The sequence below is a fragment of the Tinamus guttatus genome, unplaced genomic scaffold (genome assembly GCF_059628265.1).
Source record: "Tinamus guttatus ecotype Peru unplaced genomic scaffold, ASM5962826v1 Tinamus_guttatus_pri_ptg000846l, whole genome shotgun sequence".
Lineage (NCBI taxonomy): Eukaryota > Metazoa > Chordata > Aves > Tinamiformes > Tinamidae > Tinamus > Tinamus guttatus.
In genome coordinates this window covers 81,774-96,620 of record NW_028289380.1, presented here as the reverse complement: position 1 = coordinate 96,620, position 14,847 = coordinate 81,774, and the positions used below count along the sequence as shown (strand labels likewise).

The 14,847-nt window shown below is 48.3% G+C and overlaps 1 protein-coding gene across 1 annotated transcript; it reads right to left on the bottom strand.

Moving 5' to 3' along the window:
* Nucleotides 1-4,418: 4,418 nt before the first annotated feature.
* On the bottom strand, nucleotides 4,419-14,706 carry LOC104568602 (ectonucleoside triphosphate diphosphohydrolase 2). The gene is made up of 9 exons (XM_010215508.2): nucleotides 14,593-14,706; nucleotides 12,327-12,444; nucleotides 10,911-11,061; nucleotides 9,999-10,158; nucleotides 9,027-9,254; nucleotides 7,795-8,067; nucleotides 6,885-6,980; nucleotides 5,820-5,951; nucleotides 4,419-4,649 (listed from the first exon to the last, which is right to left on the bottom strand). Exons 1-9 carry the CDS (start codon nucleotides 14,704-14,706, stop codon nucleotides 4,419-4,421), a joined length of 1,503 nt encoding a protein of 500 aa, XP_010213810.1.
* Between the last annotated feature and the right edge of the window lie 141 nt (nucleotides 14,707-14,847).

Here is a 14,847-nt window from a genome sequence, read left to right as displayed (position 1 = left end):
CTTAACTGCTGTACAATGTCCAGAGATAAACACTACTAGCGTCACCTTCATTCATGCAGGAGAGCTACTCACCAGAGACAATTTCCACAGAGAAGTGACTAATTCGATCATGAGGTGGTGACATCTCCTGCTGGGAACAAAGGTAAACTTGCTTTTACACAGAAGTTGATTTTATCCTTCCTCTGTCTTTCCCAGAGACCCCTCTATTTCATTCTCAGGGCGGTCCTCTTCCTTTTGGGGATTAGTCTCCCTCTGGTGTCCGTAAGAGCCTTTTCCGAGCACTAGTGTATGTGCTGCTGCCCATCTCCCTACTGAGAAGCCTCATCCGGTAATGACAACACTTCTTAAATTGCTAAGAGCTGATTTCACATCTCACACATAGAGAGCTTCATATTGCAGTGTCTTTCATCTGTGTCCACATCATAGGTCTCCTTGTCGAGTTTCAAACAAACCCCCTTCCTAATAGATTTGATCTGTAGTGAGACAAGTTTCTACTGGTTGCGTAAGGGCTGAGGTGCACCCAAGGCTGAGGTGCTGTCGAGTAAGCGTTCAGCCAGCCTCCCTCTTGTGACTAAGCGCTGTCATTACACACCGAGGAGGAGGAGCTTGTTTTCAGTGTTCACCTGACTGGAGCAGGAGTCCTGACGGTACTGTACTGCGAGAAGCCTGACTGCGAGTTGGAGAGTCACAAGGGCAGAGCTGAACCCGGGTCAAACCTGCATGCTCTCTACTATGTGCTAGTGCACGTTGGAGAGTCTGGGTGTGCTACACTTTCAGAATACCAAAACACTGATTTTTCCGTATTTGATGGCATTATGAAAGGACATTTTAGAGAAAACTGGGGCAAAAGTGAGTTTTACTGATTCCAGTTTTCAAGCAGGTTAATTGTATTGATAGCCTTTTCATCTACTTCCATGTATCCTGAATTAGCTCATGAAGCAGGACTGATAGACCACAAGGTAGGATATAAACATGGTACGGCTTCCTATTTCTTTGGAAGATATTCAGATGCATGATCATGGGCATGGTATAAGAACAAAACAAAACTATAGTGACAGAACTCTAAATCCAGTTATCTGGATCTGGAAAAGCCATTCCTCTCATGTCGTGCTGGATTTGTTCCACCAGTGGTTGTGGTTTTCAAGCGATTTCACTATTATTTATAACAACAGCCACAAACAGCTTTAAAAAGTTTACGCTTTGAATTTCAGAGACCTTCCCTTGACCACCAAAATGGAAATGTTCACAGACAGGACAATATCTGGAAGAGAGAAACAGTTACAGGCACTGCATTACCAGTGGAAAGCTGAAACTTATCCGTTATGGCAAGTTCTGCGAGGTTCTGGAGGCACACACTTCTCCTGAACCACCTTGTGACTTGCCAGGATCTCTCAGGAAGTCCGTACCAGTGCTTTGGTGTGAGTACAGCTTGAAATCCCAGTGCAGTGATTCATCCATTGTAAGTGTTCTGTGAAATACCCGTAATCTCAAAAGTAGCACTTCATACACAGCCAACTACTGACAGGAAGGCTTAGGATACTCTCTGATGATTCCAGGGAGTTTGATGCCTCAGAACAAGGAGAAAAAAATAAACGATTCTACTCCTATGGTGGTGGTTTGGGGAACTGCAGAACTAAACTGTGGGCAATGTACCATTATTTCTCTCCACTTGTGTGGGAGTTCACTAGCTGCCCATAGGAGTAAGTTGCTCACAACTGTAGGCCAAGAACAGCTCAAAAATACACACACACACAAAAAAAAAGCAATCTGGATGGGATGTAATGACTAGGAACCCTTACACTGTGGAACTGGTATAATCCGGAAGAAAGACAAGGTTTTAATGTACTCTGCAAATATGCTGATAGGAACTTTAGGCCAGTCTGCTGCAAGTCAGCTAACTTACTGTATGTCTACAGCTGAAATAGATACTTCTCTCTGATGTCAATGCTTATATCAAATGCTTTTGAGTTCTTTCTTAGTGATATTACATGTGAGCAGACATTTGCTAGAAGAGCTTCCTCATAGTTTACCCTCTATTGAGAAGGGAAGAAACTATATATAAAAACACCAGGTTTGTGAACCCCATATTAATCATTTCCACACTGAAATACCGCATTGTTACCAAAGGATTTCAGCCATCTTTGTTTCAAAGCAAAGGAGTTGATGTAAAAAGCTCCTTTAAGTACATTTCTGCTCTACAGGTAATCTGGGGGATTAGTTCTGCAAACCTGTGCTGGGCTGACATGAAGGTGCTTTTGGCATCTCACTGATTTATTTCCACTTCTGGCAGTGGTAGGATCCTTCTCGAGCAAGATCCTTCTCAGTGTGAATCCCAGAGGTCTCCTGTGTGCTGACAGGTCCCAGGGGCAGCGCCCCGTTTAATGATAGCATTTCCAGATGTGGGAGGAGTGAAATCCCAGGAATTTCCCTGATACCCCTGACAACCTCAGGCTTTTTCTGTGCAGGCCTGCCTGAATGCCTTTGCAGAAAGCAAAGAATACATCAAAGATGTTGACTTGTCTCATTAACAAGCTACCAACAGCCAGGTTACCTGAAGGCATTTGCCACCTGCCTGCCACTGGGAAGAGAGTGTCTGCAGGGACCCCAAAGTGCACAGCACAACAGCTCTGCACTAAACAGCGGCCCAGTCAGCATCCCCCATCCTCCCACACTTTGTATGCACAATAAAACCTCTGCTTTCATCTCTAGCCAAGAATAACACAGACAGGCTATTAAAGTATCTTTAATAACATGATATAATTAAAATATCTAATGTGCAACTCAAAGAAATTAATATGAAGCTTGTTTAAATTTGCTTCCGCACCCCTCCAAACTTGCCCGACAAGTTCCAAATCTTCATTATTTGGCTTGAAAATTTATGAGTACACCCACTGATATTATGAATGGGAGTTTCTGTATGCGAATTAGTAGCACAAATGATTAATATACAGATTTGAATGGATTGAGCACCATGGTAGCTTTAAAGATTGTACAAGGCACCTCGCTGCATCTTTAAGCAATGGTTAAAGTAGTCTGAAATGAGCTGGAGGTACATATTTCTTTGGCTTTTAACAGAGCTTATGTAAGTCACTGAAAAAATCTGAAAAGTGAACTCTAAATGCTATAGTAAAAGCATTTATTAGCCTGAAAAATTAAAGGTCTGAATTTTCTTTACAGTATCAATGGGGACTTGTACTGCACCTCATCTGTTAGCTGAGCAGAGCAGATCAGAGGAGCTAGAATGACTGCTAAGTCCCAGAGGAATCCTGAGTATTGGATTATCAGGTAACTTCGGTGGCAGCCTAACACAGAAGTCATTGCACTGACAGCTGGGAGATTCAGCTTTTGTTCTTGGCTCTGCTGTTCTCTAAAGGGCAGTATTAGATGAACTACTTTACCTTCCAGAGTCAGCATGGCAGGCACTTCAGTGCAGCTGAATGAACTGGTGAACCTGAGCCAAGCATGTCCCCAGATTTAACAAATGTAGGATAAAACATATTAATTTAACCCCTGATGAAAGAGTTTAAGTTGACAAGTGTAATCTTGAGCTACTGTGGCTTAGCTGAGAGGCAGGAGCTCAGCTGAATTTCTGTGCCTTTTGTTTCTCCTTTGGTGCTCTGTATATTTTCTGCAATGGTGGAGATTCTCTTAATAGCTCCTTTCAAAGTATGCTGCCGCAGGAAGCTGTTGATCTCCACCAGGACCTCTGCCTGCTACTGTAAAACTGATAACACTGACAGCAGCACCATTACCACCAAAAAAGGACCGTTGCTTTGAAGGATTATCACTCAGAAGGAGCATTCCCTGGAAGGGAGGCTGGCATGCATACCTTGGCTAAGATGGAAAAGTAGATCAGCAGTAGCAGGAAAAAAAAAATAGTTTTGATTTTTTTTTCTCTAGAAGAAGGAAGCAAGTTAGCTGTTACACTCCAATTGTATTTTAAGGCAGTTTCAGTCTCTGTTATTGGAGATGTTGTAGGAATCTCCTCTTTGGTAGTCAGAAGAGACAGAGCACCTTTTCCAGAAACCACCTCTTGACTGAAAAAGGTTATTCAATATTAACTTCATAGTTGTGTTTACAGCACTGCTCGAGGGCATGATTCCATTGTGCGAATGCCTGTAATCTTAGTTGCAGTCCAAGCAAGATCTGTGCAAGTTGACAGGTGGAGAACGTTTTGCTTGCCATCCACTGGGAGTCTGAGTCTCCTGCAGGAGTCTCTTGCTCCGGCAGAGCAAGATCTGTTGTCTCTGTCTACAGCAGTGCAAGTGCTGGCACTTGAACAGCAGGTTAAAATAAGGCACTGAGGCTCTGAAGCCTTGCAGGAAATCCCTGGCATCTCCCACTGCGGTACACTTGTGTTTTTCTATTTGTACCTTGTTAACTGCACTCTCACAGGAGATCCAGTCTTGGAATAGCAGTCAGTTGTCATCAAAAACACTGCTGTTCCTGTTACTGGAGCTGTTTTCCTTGGCCATCACTCGGTATGAAATGCGCATGAAAGCACCAGTGAGCAACACAACAAAGAGGATGAGGAGCAAAGACCAGATCCCTGGTTCAATCCCCTTGAGGAAGCTTGGGTTGTCCTGTGGGATGGTGTTGCTCAGAGTCAACAGGTACCCAAGAGTCCAGCCAGATGATACATCACCAATCTATTGAAATAAAAAAGGAGGTCAGAACAGAAGCAGATAGAGAAGCCTAAGTCTGGACCGCAGCTGTGTTTCTGTGAACAGGTCTAAAGCCTAACATGCTTTATTTGAGTTTGATCCAAGGCTTGAATTCTCAAGAGAGCAGCCTCTCCTGCTGCCAGGGTGCTGAGTGCACTGACAGGCTGGTGTGGCCTGACCAGCCTCGCCGGGAGCTTTCACCCTCCGCCCTGGCCAGGGAGCTCCGGTTATGCTCGGGCCTGGGCACTCGCCTCTCCCCTGGGCTGCGCTGGAGATGCACCTACATCCTGCTCTTTCTCCTGCGTTTCAGTTTGCTGATCTTCCTGAATATGTTGTTGGTAGTTTTGCCTCTGGCTCCTGGATAGGCCTCAGACTTATGCTGTAAGTAGTTTATCTCAGGAATCCTTGGGTGGACCATGAATCTGACTTTTTCAGATACATGATAGAACCACTATTACCAGTGTGGCCATATTTGGAAAGTATGGGACTGTACGTTTCACAGAATCCCAGAAGGGTTGAGGTTGGAGGAAGCTTCCAGAGATCATCCAGTCCAAACCCAGCAGGGACACCCAGAGCACAGGGCACAGGGCGGCATCCAGGTGGCTTTGCAAGATCGCCAGAGAAGGAGCCTCCACAGCCTCTCTGGGCAGCCTGTGCCAAGGCTCTGTTACCGTACCTTTGTCCGTGAGCTGAGAAGCTGAGAACAGCTTTGGGAATGGGCTTGCTTTGTTTTTGTGAAGGAAAACATTTAAAAGACCTGCAACAAATCCCCTTTTCCTTCCCAGAAGGGTTCCAGATCTCGAAGGAATTTTAGTGGTGGCTCCACCAGTTACTGATATGAAGTTGATTGCAAAGAGATTAGGTGGGTTCTCCTGGCTTGGGAAATAATATCAGCCTTTTGTCCTTAGCATTAAGTAGCAACTAATCTATCTTCTGTCCCTGCTCTTGGTCGCAGGCTTTTTGACCCATCTGATTTTTAGTGGAGACAAATGGAATCTTATCTCTTTGAGATTACTTTTTTGATCATTAGAATTGTTAATTTAATTTATGAAAATATCTTGCTGGAGAAACACAATTGGTTAGGGCGTGTGGGTGTGCGACGGTCTGACTTTACGCAAACCACCCTCCCCTCCCAATTGGAATACCGGTACCGACCTCCTGGAACGTGGTCCGAACGGAGCTGCTCAGGTCAGACGTGTATCCCTTTGTGCTCAGATGGAAGATGAAGGTGGATACAGCACAGTAATCAGCAAGTGTATCCAGACTTTTCTTGGATTCCTTAACTAGCTGGTGTCATTTCCAAAAGCAGGTGGAAGGGGAAGGAAAGAAAAATCAGCTGCATTTCAGGCCTGATTAAAACCCATCGTGCCCTGCTCTGGGCTGACTGCAGGGCTGGAGGAGATGCGGTTGTGTCCTATGCAGATTGAGGCCCTGCTGCCCCATACCCACCGAGCTGTTTTCTAAGAGTCACCATCACCTCTGTGTCTTTGTCCCCATCTCGTTAAAAGATCAGGCAGTTCCAAGAGTAGCAGAACTGACAACCCACTTCTCCAGTTGTCCTGCAGGTGGCCATTGGTATGAGTCTCCGCTCTCTAGTTAGGTTGTGCTAATGTCTTTATTTCAACAAGAACACTAAGATCTTCCTCTTCTCTCCAGGAAAAAAAACGTTTTAGGCCTTGCTACCGCATGGTTAAATGCTGTAGAGAATGGCCAATGTGGATGTTGCTGTGGAAGGGGGACTCGGTCACTGTCAGCTCAAATGAGGGTGACTTCCGAAGTTGCCAAGCTAGCAAAAGAGCTGTTATTTACCCCTGTGGTTCAGTCTTCATGGGCCTAGGTGAAATAGGAAAATCCCTAGACTGAGTAGATGGGCTCCTTGTGTGTAAGGAGAGAGGGACAACAGGAAGAACAAGGTGATGTATAAGCAAGACTGGGCAGGCTGCCCCTCCATCCCTAATATGCAGTAAAAAGTAGTTGTGGCTTTTCGTTTAATTGAGCCCAGGTGTTAGCAACAGCTGGGATTTGAGAGGAAGGGAAATAAAAAGAGCCTGTTTTCTCAAAGTTAAAAAAAAAAAAGAAAAAAAGTGCAGGCAAATTCATTTTTTTCCCCTGAGGGGGTCAGTAACTTACAGCTCTGTCAGCCTGAGTCACATGAGCTTTTACAACTAGATTGTTTGTTGCTTTGCCCTGTCCCTGTGCACCAAGTTATTGCACATTTACCTCTGTGGCAGACATCCCACAGAGCTTGTTGACCGCCTGGCTCAAGTCAGGAGAGGATACGGCCTCTCTCAGGAAGTCCAGGGCCTCAGAAATCACCTGTAAGAGCAGCAGAAATAATGATCAGGTTGGACTGCACTTGGCAAGCCCCCGTGCAGGGTGTAAGGGAAGGTAAGTGGCAGTAGACATGGGACATGTTTCCAGGATGGCCTTTCTGCCTGTTTGTGTTTGATAGCCACTGACAAAGCAGCATCAGTTGCTGTCTGAAGAGGGAAGCTGGACTGTTTCTAACTTGAACCAGCCTTTCTGGTCCTGTCTTGAAGTTAGGTTGCTAGTCCTTATGCTCCTTGGCACTGTATCCATGGGATGCTCTTGGTGGCAGGAAATTGTGGTGATTTCTGTAATTTCTTCTCTGGAATGCACTCTGTGCATCCTAGGATCTTGAGCTGGTCCTGTCTTAACATCCCAGTGACTTTGCCCATTAGATCTAGCTTTTTCTATAGAACAACAGTTGTGGCAGAGCATCCTCAGGTGATTGCTTAGATAAGGGCAGAAGGGTTCCCCACAGACGTGCTGTGGGAGAAGATGCTCGGTGCAGGACGGGAGCTCCATTACAGCTCTGTGGCTCCCCAGACCTTATCGCACAAGCAGATACTGCGGACCCCTGGGATCACGATTACTCATGAGAAACCTGGGGTGCCGCTTTGAGCAATGTGTCCTGAGGAGGGGACAGGGCAGGACATGCATGTTTACAGCATTAGCACTGGGTATTCAGTGCCAGCCAGAGCGCTGGCAGTCCTGGCTAGCCAAGGGTACAGCTTGGCTAGTCCCACTACATTTATGAGTAAGAAATTGGCCCAATTTCAGGGGTTTTTCATGCCAATTGCTTAGCCCAGTGTAAATGAGAACCTACCAGAAACTTGGTCCGGGGAGGCTTGAAAACACTGTCAAAAGAAAGCTTGAAGAAGCTGCAGGAAGAAGAGGAGTTGAGCAGACTTTGCACAAGTCTCCTGCAGGCAGTAGAATTGCTGGAGCCAGTAACGTTGAACATGTCCTGGGGGCTGGGGGTGCCCAGGGTGTCATCGCTGACAGCACAGGGCCTGGCGTGCACCGAACGCCACTGCACTTGCTGGGAGTAGGCGAGGGGCCAGCAGGGGTTAGACAGAGGTTTCCCATTTCTCTGATCCTAGAGGGGCAGCATAAATGGAGACAGGTAGCAAGAAAGGAGACCCAGGGGCAGGCAGGTTGCACAAGATTTGCAGAAGACCTTATCTACATTGCTCAGCTACAAGGCCATAGACCTCTGGGCAGCGTGGTCCCAGCTCCCACTCAATTTAGGCAGGCTGCAGGGACTGCTTGCTGTTGAGGGCTGAGAAGTTATAACCTGTGGGAGTCCTGGCCCTGTCTTACCCTTGGCAGGCTAGAAATACAATTTCAATGCAGAGGCTGTTCTGTCCTGGCTTCAACAGCCATTCTATTCCTGCTTTGTCTATATTCACAAGTCTGGTCCCTGAATTTCTGGGAATTCAGCGTTTTGTGGTGCTTCAACCCTCATGCTTCCTGGTAACTATGGTGACCCAAGTACCGTGCAGCTTCCTAATCCTCTCTTCTGATTAGCTATTTGCCCACAGAGCCACGCAGGTTGGTGGGAACACCTCAAGAATTAGCATTTCTCATCCCTGGGGATTCCCTCTCACATAATTGTGAAGTGGGTCTGCATGTGAGCCTCAGATAGGGGACTGTTCCCTAGAGGAAGGTGTGGCTGGAGCAGGTTTACAGGGAGGCCAGTGGGGGGGTGAATTCATTTGAGTTCATTTTTGAAAAAAATGGCTTTAGTGGGCACCGAAGTGATTCATGACAAGGTCCCAGCTGGTGCCCAGGTACCTTGTAGAATGGAGGAGCAGTTCAGAGGAGCCAAAGGAAAGAAGTGTTTGTTTCCTTCCACCATCACGGTGCTGTTAGCACCTCTGAACAGCAATTCAGTGCTCATGTGTGTTAAGCACTGAGCCAGACAGCCTGCAAATAAGAAACGAGTGGGTGCCTTCGTGTCTGCATGGAGGACATTGATTCGGGCACACTGTCATTTGGCGCAGGGGGTAGACTTGGTATCCAGCAAACTTGCAGGTGCCACCAGCAGATATTCACCTGTATGAGCATGGAGAGCAGCCTGCTGCGGAGCTGCTCCGCACCGTGGCAGGGGCACTGGCGAGTGTGCACCTCGTGTGTTTGCCCGTACAGCTGCAGCCTCACTCCTTCTTTTGGTGCCTCGTTCTCTTCTTCCATCTGGGAGGTGAGCTGTGCTGATGTTCCTTCCAAGGACAGCACTCCTGCCATCTCCTTCCTAGAGGGGACCAAGTGTCCTCGCCAGTCGTACTGACACAGAGAAACAGAGAGGTCACGTCTCACCACTTGTGCATCTGCTGAGAAGCCAGCATTCCCGCACAGAGGGAGCGCAAGCAGCTTTCTAGTACAGTACAGCCCACCTTCTATCTCCCCACAGTGACAAGGATGCCAAGCTGGTGGCTTTGGAGGGAGCAGAGAGCCCCTGTGCAAGCACTGCCATCTGCACAGAGAGCTCCCCGCAGCCACGATAGCAAATGGAGCTCTGGGGTCACCACCTCAGAGGGCAGCTCAAGGCAATGGTCTCTGCAGGTGAGAGCAGGGGAAAGGTGAGAGCATAGTGGGGATGCCGGGTGGGCAGCTAGGGTGGGCAGCTAGGGCCTCAAGTGCTGCCTTACTGCCACAGTGATCCTCCTGTCAGAAGAATCCTGTGGGTTCATCTCCCTCAGTCTTGCAGAACTGATTTTGGCAATGCTGAAGTTAGCAGTGGAGGCAGGGAGGTTTCTCTGACTGCTGATGTAAATACTCTGTCTTTGGGCTGGGTGTGGGACGGGAGGCAGGCTCTGCTGTTGCCAGTGGTGCTAACATTTGCCTGACCCTGTCCCCTCCTGTCTACCAGCCAGCTGGTGCTTGAGATGGCCTGCCTGCTTTCAAAGGCAGTGGGAGCTCTGCTCCATGTTGTTCAAAGTACAGAGCTTTAACAACCCCTTTGTGCATTGATGTTGGATAATGGGAGTCTCTCAGCTCTGTACTCTGCAGGGAAGGATCCCCCTTTACCTTGATGAAGTTCTCCAGGACATAGTTAACAGCAACCCACTTGAATGCTTCCTCATCCAGGCTGGACAGGATTTGTGCCCCCTGGAAGTCAAAGGGGGTTGACTTCAGGGCCACTGTCAGGGCCGCAAGGAGAGCATCGGAGAGGATGGGATTGGTGAGGCTAGACAGAAAAGGAAAAGCAGCACATTTCTTGTTACAGGTCCCCACCGGGACTAGCCCCCAGCACCAGGTCTTCTAGTTTGAGTTAAGAGTACAGTGAGATGCAATGAGAATCCTCTTCCCACTGCCTCCTCCCCTCACACAGCACGGGGGGAAAGCACAGCCTTGGCAACAAAAATTTCAAAGGGTGATTGAGCAGCTGGGCTGCTGCTTGAGAATTTGGGAGCCCTGAGTTCTCATCCCTCTGGCCCTGCCAGATCTGTGGCCCTGCCCCACTGACCTGTCCCCTCCCCAACTAATTTTCCCCAGTGTCTAATAGGAGATGGAGAAGTTCCAGTAATGAGGTAATTGAGAGAAGGGTCCAGAGCAGCCCATATGATAAACTGGAGCTTCCCACCACAGCTCCCAGCCTGCTGACAAGAACCAGCACAGCAAATTCATGTGGGTTGTCACATAAACTGAAAACATGCCAGCTTCCAAACTGACAGATGTTGTCCCAAGCCCTGGTTGTGATGGAGACTATGCAGACTGGTAGCAGCAGCAAGCCTGGCATCCCGTGGGCGGTTTGGGGGCCTGGCATGGGCACCCAGCTGTGCTGTACTCCCCTTGAGAGCACAGGCAGCTGAGGAAGGTTTACCTGACCAGTGGGTTAGGGTTGAAACACTCTGCAGAGCAGACAGGGTGACACTCATTTATAGAACGATCCACATGACGTGTGCTGATCTCTGCATGTGGGTTGCAACATTGACTTACTTCAGTTGCCTCATGCTGGCAGTTGCTCCCAAGTAGAGGGGGGTTTGGCTGTGCTGCTCTGCTGGGATCTCTTTCCGGGCCCAGTGCAAGCATGGCTCCAAACTCTTCCCTGCTTCCTGAGGAGAATCTGAGTAGCTGGAAACTCCAGGACCTAAGGATCAGGGGAAAATGTGAAATATCCCATGGGAAGATGTGGGAGAAAGGTGAGAGAAGTTACAAAGAGATTAAGCATGCCTTGTAGGGCTGCAGAGACAGGACTTGTCACAGGCAGATCAAAGGAGTATTTCAGTGGAATAGTACCCAGTCTTCTAGAACACAGCACTGGGAGCAAAATACCAAATATATATAAATCCTAAATCATACTCCATGAGGCATGTGAGAGCTCTTACAGCTGAGGATGTCTCAACCCACAAAAGTGTGTTTTTTACCTTGGTCAAAGATAAGCATAACGACACGCTGACACAGACATGAGAGTTGTGTCTCAGTTGCCTCTTGCAGCCACTTCCTTGTGTGTTGGTGGACAGTGTTTCCACAGCCCATGTCTGCAAGCAGAGCACCTCTGCTCTGGAGAAACCTGCTGCTGCGTGGAGAGAAGCTGAGTGCAAGCCCCAATTCATCTTTCTGGTAAGAATCAATTATTTTTCTTTTAATGTTTTTAAACTACTGCCCATATAGGGCTTTGCTTCCTCACTCTCTAGCCACTCATCTTCCTGGCTGCATGACCAGCTTGACACAAATCTTGCTGTCCCAGGTCTTGTATGGAGCTGAGCTACTCAAAGATGAGCAAAAGTGGAATTTGAATTGCCATTTCCAAGTCCTTGCCTGCTGCCTAAGGTCCAACCATGATTTCCCCTCCAGTTTCATTAGTGACTCAGCTCTCCACTGGACTGCATTTCCACGCAGATTGAGGGCTGCTGCTTGCAGCTGGGGGAGAGACACACTAGCCTGGACGTCATGACACTGCTGCAGGTTCAGATAAGTACCCAAACAACTGAACTGCAGAGGTAATCTTCAACATAGCAAGTGATGATACCACATGGCAGCAGCTGAAGGATGCTTGCAAGTTTTCAGGGAACTGCTCTTGCATGGCCTCTGTGTGGCAGGTATTGCTGGGGGGCTGTGAGAGCATGAGCCCCCTGCTCTGCGCGCTGCAGCTGCCCTCCCACTGCACACTGGCCTGGAGCTGAGGATCTCCCAACACCTTGCCTTGCTTCAACAGCAAAGTGAGATTGGGAGACAGGGAATTAAAACCCAAGTATTAATGCATGAATGCTGCTTAGCTGGCTCTGGCAGGGCTGAACTTACTCAAATCAGTGAGGAAGGCCCCAGGACTCATAAACTATAGAAATGGGTCAACTCAACTGTCTCCATTTCCAGTCATCTCATGCCCATTCCATAGAGGTCCCAAACACATACCTTGCACAGTACAGGAGCTCCATTCCCTGATCACCCCGGTGTTGTTAACTTTGCCAGCAGTCCACTGGTAGATGAGCAGGGTGGTGTGGGATGGTCCAGCATCCAGGACAACACCATACTGGAAAACCACAAAGCATTATAGCTAAGCACCACAGCATGCACACGTTGTGTAACGCTGATTAACTAGTATGCTGGGAAACCCCCTGTGCCCACACTGCAGTGTTTGAATTTTCTTTTTAAATTCAAAGAAAGGATGAAGCCAGAAAATAATGTGCATTTGCACTAAAGCATCTGTGCTGCTGAATACATGTGAGGAGCAGCGGGAGTGGGGAAACCCTTCAGTGCAACCCTGCAGTGGCAGGTGCTGGACATGTTCTGTAGCAGCTCCTGAAACCCTGCAAAGGGTTGCCCTTGGGAGCAGCTCGAGAAACAGGCCCTAAAGATGGGGGAGGCAGCACGACACAGGCTCTCTGCTAACTCTGGGACTCAAGTTGCTGCCAGCTTGCTTTGCTAGACACAAGACATTTCGGGAGGAAGCAGAGGACTGTGACTTGCTCTTGCATCTGAGGAACTGGAGACTTGCATGTCTGTTTGCAGCCCCCAGCAGAGATGGTGTGACACAGATGAGGTTTGCCCCCAAATATGCCAGCTCTGCCTGAGCTGCAGCGTGCTCGGGCAGACCAGCACGTGTGCTCTCCAGCACAGCAGTCCCACAGAGACCAAGGTAACACTGCAGCAAAGCTGGCAACTGTCAACACATGATTTCTGAACAGTTACTTGCTGTGAGTGAGTCTTCTCCAGCATCTAGCACTGAGACTAAGGCTTTCTCACTTTCTGCAGCTCAGTGTGTGGATATGGGAGTAAGTGGCAAGGATACCCCACAGCACAGCTTAGTGGCTGGTATGAATGTCCCCACTCTCAAAATGGCCCTCTTCTAAGGAGACCTTTTCGTGTTTCTACCCTCATTACGTGACACCAAACAGGGACATTTCGCACACAGAGAGAAGGGAAGCTTGAGAGATCGATCGGGGGGGAATGCGGTGCTGTATGACTTAAGCTGTATCTTGCACAGCAAAAATTGTAACCATGACCGAGTGGAGATGAAGTAGCCTCAGAGGTTGGTTTAGCACTAAAGAGCCTGGCAACAGCTCCTTCCTCTTTCCATTCTGGGTGTGCTCTCCGCTCTGCCAGGCACATGCTGCAGCTCCCAGGCCAGGAGCTCGTGTGTCTGGAGCCTGAGCAGGAATGCAGGAGGACGGAGCTCCCTGCCTGAGCCAATGGCATCCTCCCACGCAAGTGACAGCTCATATTGCTCGCAGAGAAGAGGAAGAAATGAATGATCTTGGTGGAGGAACTCACTTTTTTTTTTTTTTTTTTTTTTTTGCTTCTCCCTCACAGAATGAGGCTGCGGTTGGGAGCAAAAGGAGAAGATCCCATAGATCACATTTATGCCATGCATTAGCATCATGGAAGGATGTCGAGCTGGCTGCTATTTCGGGTGGGCAGAACATGGAACAGTAGGGATTTTTTTAATGCAGTTCTGTTTCTGAGCAGAGTGTGGGTGTGGGGAGCGTCACCAAAATCATAGGTTAACCTACTTCTGTTCAAGACAACCACAGCATGCGCCTGACCTCGCCTCAGCAGCTTTGCATCAAGAGGCATAAGCAGATAGGGATTAACCCCTGGATCACTGGGCAGGTCTGAATCTGTTGCCTAGAGCAGGTTGGCTCTCAGGTAAAAATCAAAAGTGGAAGGGACAGAAAAGGAGGAGGCATAAAAGTGTTTTTGTTTGTTTGGGGTTTTTGATTGTTTTTTAAGGGCAGAAGCAGTTCAGAGCCATTTAAGCCACTGGACCCTTAGTGCTCTGGGGAAGCTCTGTACTGAGCCTGCAGGGATGTTTCTGCTACAGAGTGCACAATACTCAGCCTGTGCTTTCCTTGAGCAGCTGAACACCTGGAAGCCAAAGGGCCGGTTTGCTTTGTTTGACAAACTACAGCATTTTGAAGGAGACTACCCCATCCTCACAACCTTGTGCTAGTCCCCTTCTCAGCCTGTTGATTTGGACTAGCAGGTCCTTCGGCAGCCCAATAAATGTCAGAAGCAACAAAGCCCAACAGGCTTTTATTTGTTTAAATGTCAAGGAGAAGCTCAAGGAAACTGTTACTTAAGAAGCAACCCTGTTGGACAAGGATCTCCCCCTCTGCTTATTGCCCCATTGCCCCATTGACCCGGGCTTGGCTTCCCTGCCTGAGACAGACGCCCTTACCTTGCTCCAGAGAGGGGTGGTGGGCACATCTTTAGTGGAGACACAAAGGAGCACAATGCCCGTCAGTCCTGCTGCGATCACCAGCCAGGGGGGAAGGAGCTCGCGCCAAGACATGAAGCACTTTCTCCTTTTTATTATAAAAGGCAAAGAGGAAGCAGTGGAGCAGCAAATGCAAAATCTGCAAGTGCCAGCGGCAGCTTTTTACGGTCTTTAAAAAGAGGAGAAAGGCGGGGCCTGGGCCATGATGTGGCATCA

Bases quoted from the DNA above. Each gene is read 5' to 3' on its own strand.
- LOC104568602 (XM_010215508.2), bottom strand. From the start codon at position 14,706: ATGTCTTGGCGCGAGCTCCTTCCCCCCTGGCTGGTGATCGCAGCAGGA. The intron at 11,062-12,326 runs GTATGTGTTTGG...CCTGATCCTTAG, and splicing joins GAGCTCCTGTACTGTGCAAG to GTCCTGGAGTTTCCAGCTAC. The intron at 10,159-10,910 runs GTAAGTCAATGT...TTTTCTGTCTAG, and splicing joins GCCAGCATGAGGCAACTGAA to CCTCACCAATCCCATCCTCT.